At 37.9% G+C, this 6,000-nt stretch overlaps 1 protein-coding gene across 2 annotated transcripts in view; it reads left to right on the forward strand.

The window, feature by feature from the left end:
- The window catches only part of wwtr1 (WW domain containing transcription regulator 1), a 38,131-nt gene that overhangs the window by 30,241 nt on the left and 1,890 nt on the right, over positions 1-6,000 (forward strand). For both annotated transcript variants that reach the window (XM_083558311.1, XM_083558312.1), the window contains 3 exons: positions 1,552-1,679; positions 2,489-2,601; positions 5,141-6,000. The exon at positions 5,141-6,000 is cut by the window's right edge and continues 1,890 nt beyond it. In XM_083558311.1, the coding sequence (XP_083414437.1) occupies positions 1,552-1,679; positions 2,489-2,601; positions 5,141-5,322 (423 nt within the window). In that variant the 3' untranslated portion in view covers positions 5,323-6,000. The remainder of the gene's footprint in view (positions 1-1,551; positions 1,680-2,488; positions 2,602-5,140) is intronic.

Below are 6,000 nucleotides of genomic sequence, written 5' to 3' on the forward strand. Positions count from 1 at the left end.
TGGAATTTATAAACATGAATCAACCTCACAATTTGTTAGTGCCTAGGCTAAGAGTATAGGTCCACCTAGCAGAAACAGTGCATGTTTAAAGATGTAGAAGTAAAAAAAATAAGGAAAAAATAAGTTGGGCATGTTCTTACAGAACGTTCTTTATTCAGCTCAAAGCTTTCAGAATATTCAGTATTTAATACCTTACATTAGCTCTAGTGCACAAGAAAAGAAGTAACATTTAACTTGGACACATACACATGCTTGCTCGCTCTCTCTCTCTCTCTCTCTCTCTCTCTCTCTCTCTCTCTCTCTCTCTCTCTATCACACTATTACACACACACACACACACACACACACACACACACACACACACACACACACACACACACACACACACACAGAGACACAGACACTGTAATCTGTTTCTGGACCAACAGACTCAAAACTCCTGCAAGCTATAGGGTCAGTCTACTGATATTTAAGAAAATGATCATCATACTGTAGATAGACAGATGTAGAGAGACACAGATCTCACAAAAGTTAGTACACCCCTCACATTTCAGCAACCATTTTAGTATTTATTCTCACAGAACAATACTATAGAAATTAAACTTGGATATACCTTATTTTTCGGACTATAAGCTGCTACTTTATTCCCATGTTTTGACACACAAAACGACACAGCAAACTGTTTGTGGGCTTTCTTGTGAGCCAGCTTCAGAAGCAGGTTTTGTCTGGGATGATGACCATGCAAACCAACTTGTTGCAGTGTTTGCCGTATGGTCTGAACCCCTTGTGAGAGCTGTTCCGAGTGGTGCAGAATTTCTTATAGCCTAAGCCATCTTTGTAAAGAGCATTGAATTCTCAAATCCTCAGAGTTCTTTGCCATGAGATGCTATGTTGAACATCCAGCAGTCAGTATGAGAGAATTCTCACTGCAGATTTTCACTGCTCTAATGCAAGATTCAAAAATATGCAAAAACATGAACATTATGAATAGGACATGTGGCTTGGCCTGGTTACATGACCTACAACTGTTATCACTTAGGGTGTAATCACTTTGTTGCCAGCTATTTTGACAATAATGGCTGTATGTTGAGTAGTTTTTAGAGGACAGTAAATCTATACTGCTATTCAAGCTGCACATTGACTACTCTAAAATATAGTGCAACCTTGATACTCGTGGGGGTTACGTTCTATGACCCCACGCGAGTAACAAAAAAATCGAGGTTTTGACTTTTTCCCTTTGATGGTTTCTTTTTCAAGGGGAATTGTACATGATGTACTGTACTGTAAACTCAAATAAAAAAAATTATGACAACTAATTCACAATTGTTATTAAAGAGTTTTCAAACATTTTGATGTAATTTATCAATACAAACTCTGTTTTGAAATGTTACTCTTTTTTCGCGAGTTCCAAATAAAAAGGTCGTGAGTATCGAGGTTCCACTGTAAATGCAAGTTTTTGATTTCTATCGTATTGTCACTTGAAAAGATATACTAAAATTGCTTGCTGAAATGTGAGAGGTGACTGACATTACAATATATATTTTTCCCCAGGAGGTGGCACTCTGCAGACAGATGCCCATGGATTCAGATAACATGGCATCTGTTGCTCCTACTATCAATCCAGCTGCTATGAATCAGGGCAGTATTCCAACCAGTGGCTCAGACCCCTTTCTAAACAGGTAGGCACTTCTCTTTAAAACTAGATGTCTAATTCTCTGATATGTTACACCATTTTGGGTTTTAGTTCTCATATTTTTCTTTTACCTGCAAATTCAGTCATGAATGTTCTTAAATAAGAATAGAATTACATTCTTATGATTGTGTATGACGCCTCTGAGGGTTTGTTTAGAGGTATTTGATCTGCTTGATACCTGATACTCTGCTTTAAATTACTCTAAATCAAGGAGTAGGCCAGTATTCTGTATAAAGAGCACATGTAGTGTATGTGGGATTACTGCACATTTCCATTTGCTGAGAAGAGATTGAAAAACTTGTTTACCTGATACTCACATGTAATTTGAATCACTGAACATCTGTTTGGGGCAAATTGGATTGTTTTATTTATTTATTTATTTATTTATTTTAAAGGTCTAAATCTGTATTTTCAGAGCAAGCAATTTGTATATGCACATTCCCAAAATGGATGTGCTTGGATAACCAGAGAGCAAGCATAAATTCCTATTGCATCCATGTTAGGAGATTTTCTAAATGTATATTAGAAAAGCTATAGTACAATGTTGTCCATAACTTTATTATATTATTATATATGTTACCAGTGTGTCAATTTTTGGTCTACAAAGACTACAGATGGATGAAATAAGTTAAACACCAAATAAGTAGAGTATAAGTATTCTGGGAAAAAAAAAAAAAAAAAAAAGAGCACAGCTAATTTAGCAGAGTTTCAGCTTACTACTTAGAAGAACTTGTTGATGTTTGGTCTTCGGACTTTCAGAGTGGGTTATCAGTGCATTCCTCTGTGTTCCCATAGTGGGCCATACCATTCACGCGAGCAAAGCACGGACAGCGGCTTGGGCCTGGGCTGCTACAGCATCCCCACCACTCCCGAAGACTTCCTCAACAACATGGAAGAGATGGACACAGGTATGTTGGACTTTTCTAACTTACACTAAGCAGAAAATGGAAAAAAAAAAAAAAAAAAAAAAAATATATATATATATATATATATATATATATATATATATATATATATATATATATATATATATATATATATATATATATATATATAGTAAGGAAAATAAGTATTTGAACACCCTGCTATTTTGCAAGTTCTCCCACTTAGAAATCGTGGAGGGGTCTGAAATTGTCATCGTAGGTGCATGTCCACTGTGAGAGACATAATCTAAAAAAATAAAATACAGAAATCACAATGTATGATTTTTAAACTATTTATTTGTATGATACAGCTGCAAATAAGTATTTGAACACCTGTCTATCAGCTAGAATTCTGACCCTTAAAGACCTGTTAGTCTGCCTTTAAAATGTCCACCTCCACTACATTTATTATCCTAAATTAGATGCACCTGTTTGAGGTCATTAGCTGCATAAAGACACCTGTCCACCCCATACAATCAGTAAGAATCCAACTACTAACATGGCCAAGACCAAAGAGCTGTCCAAAGACACTAGAGACAAAATTGTATACCTCCACAAGGCTGGAAAGGGCTACGGGGAAATTGCCAAGCAGCTTGGTGAAAAAAGGTCCACTGTTGGAGCAATCATTAGAAAATGGAAGAAGCTAAACATGACTGTCAATCTCCCTCGGACTGGGGCTCCATGCAAGATCTCACCTCGTGGGGTCTCAATGATCCTAAGGAAGGTGAGAAATCAGCCCAGAACTACACGGTCAATGACCTGAAAAGAGCTGGGACCACCGTTTCCAAGGTTACTGTTGGTAATACACTAAGACGTCATGGTTTGAAATCATGCATGGCATGGAAGATTCAACTGCTTAAACCAGCACATGTCCAGGCACGTCTTAGTTTGTCCGTCTTAGAAGTCATGGGAGAAAGTCATGTGGTCAGATGAGACCAAAATAGAACTTTTGGGTCATAATTCCACTGAGCGTGTTTGGAGGAAGAAGAATGATGAGTACCATCCCAAGAACACCATCCCTACTGTGAAGCATGGGGGTGGTAGCATCATGCTTTGGGGGTGTTTTTCTGCACATGGGACAGGGCGACTGCACTGTATTAAGGAGAGGATGACCGGGGCCATGTATTGCGAGATTTTGGGGAACAACCTCCTTCCCTCAGTTAGAGCATTGAAGATGGGTCGAGGCTGGGTCTTCCAACATGACAATGACCCGAAGCACACAGCCAGGATAACCAAGGAGTGGCCCTGTAAGAAGCATATCAAGGTTCTGGCGTGGCCTAGCCAGTCTCCAGACCTAAACCCAATAGAGAATCTTTGGAGGGAGCTCAAACTCCATGTTTCTCAGCGACAGGCCAGAAACCTGACTGATCTAGAGAAGATCTGTGTGGAGGAGTGGGACAAAATCCCTCCTGCAGTGTGTGCAAACCTGGTGAAAAACTACAGGAAACGTTTGACCTCTGTAATTGCAAACAAAGGCTACTGTACCAAATATTAACATTCACTTTCTCAGGTGTTCAAATACTTATTTGCAGCTTTATCATACAAATAAATAGTTAAAAAATCATACATTGTGATTTCTGGATTTTTTTTTTAGATTATGTCTCTCACAGTGGACATGCACCTACGATGACAATTTCAGACCCCTCCATGATTTCTAAGTGGGAGAACTTGCAAAATAGCAGGGTGTTCCAATACTTATTTTCCTCACTGTATATATTGAAATTAGTATATTTGATTTGATTAAATGTTTTTATAGTTAACAAAACACTCATTTAAAAAGGTTTATGAATCTAATTAGATAGGTAGAGTCAAAGGAGTATTTAGTACCTAAATGTTAATGGAAATGCATGTTTTGTTTTTCCAGGTGGAAAATGTAATTAAATAAACAATTATTAGTAGAAAGCAGGTACTATTAGTCAATTCTATTTTTGAAAAGGGTATTAATTTTCTAAATAGTAGTTATATAATGTACATATTTAAAATGATTAATTATAATGAATTAAATCATTTTAACATTTTCCTGGTAGTCTAGTGGTTAGGAATGCGGTGCTCTCACCGCTGCGGCCCCGGTTCGATCCCCGGTCAGGGAACCAGCCCCAGTCACTCTTAGTGCCGGTCCCAAGCCCGGATAAATGGGGAGGGTTGCGTTAGTAGGGGCATCCAGCGTAAAAACGTGTGCCAAATCAAACATGCGGAGGATCCGCTGTGGCGACCCCTAACGGGAGAAGCCGGAAGAAAGTTTTAAATAATTTTAACATCTGATTTTCATTTTGATTTCTATTTAATATATTTTTTTTTTTACGTTAAGAAAATGGTGGATTGTGCAATTATAAATGATTACAAGCATAGAAGAGTATGCAAGTATAGAAGAGTATTGTCAGTATCAAGTATGTTAAATGTATTTTCAGTAGGAGTATAGAATCGGCCTTTTTCATGAATATGTGAGTGATGTAACAATTACTGAGAAAAAATATATATATATATTAGACATAAAAACTCAACAGCCTGTTTCGTCTCTCCATAGGTGAGAACATGGTGCCAGTCAACATGAACATGCCACAGCAGAGCCGTTTTCCTGACTTCCTAGACTCCATGCCTGGCACTAATGTGGACCTGGGCACCCTGGACGGCACAGATCTCATGCCCATCCTTAACGACGTGGAGTCTGTCCTGAACAAGAACGAGCCTTTTCTCACCTGGCTCTAAAGAAGAGAGGCTCTAAGGGGACGACTAAAGACTTTTAGCAGCAATGCAACCTTTTTTTTTATTTTAAGTCAATCAGTCTCTTCGCCCTCTCATTTGTAATGCGCCTATATTGCTCCTTTAAAAAAAAACAAAATTATCCTGGTTACTGTAAATTATTCTAAATGAAGAGCACAACAGAAACCAAAGTGTTCAGCCTAAGAACAAGAACAAGCATACGCCAATCAAATTTGTTGAGGTGTGGTGGAAAAGTCGTTTTTTTTTTTTTTTTTTTTTTTTTTTTGTATATACTGTAGAATAGAGTCATTTCTTTCCTGTCACTGAGTGTAGCTTGATCAAAAATGTCATTCCCTCTGGCTTTAGGCAGGACTGATCAGCTATTTCTTTCTGTCGGTCTCTGAAAGTGTTGATGTAGGGACACTTGATAGGCACCAGCAGATGGAGCCACTGCCTCCACTATGAACTGGAGACAATGTTAGCTTCAATGATGTATTGATATTAAGGATGTTAGCCAGTTCAACATTATCCGCACTAGAGAGGAGCCTTACTGATCAATTAACATTTGTGTGGCCTTATAAACAAACTTTTCTTCACTGAAACCAAATACGTTTCCTACTGTATTTTCAGCACAAAAGCTTTCTCATAACTCGATCTTCAGTTTAGTTTCTAAAGAGACATTAT

Source organism: Silurus aristotelis (assembly GCF_946808225.1).
Source record: "Silurus aristotelis genome assembly, chromosome: 13".
Taxonomy (NCBI): Eukaryota; Metazoa; Chordata; class Actinopteri; order Siluriformes; family Siluridae; genus Silurus; species Silurus aristotelis.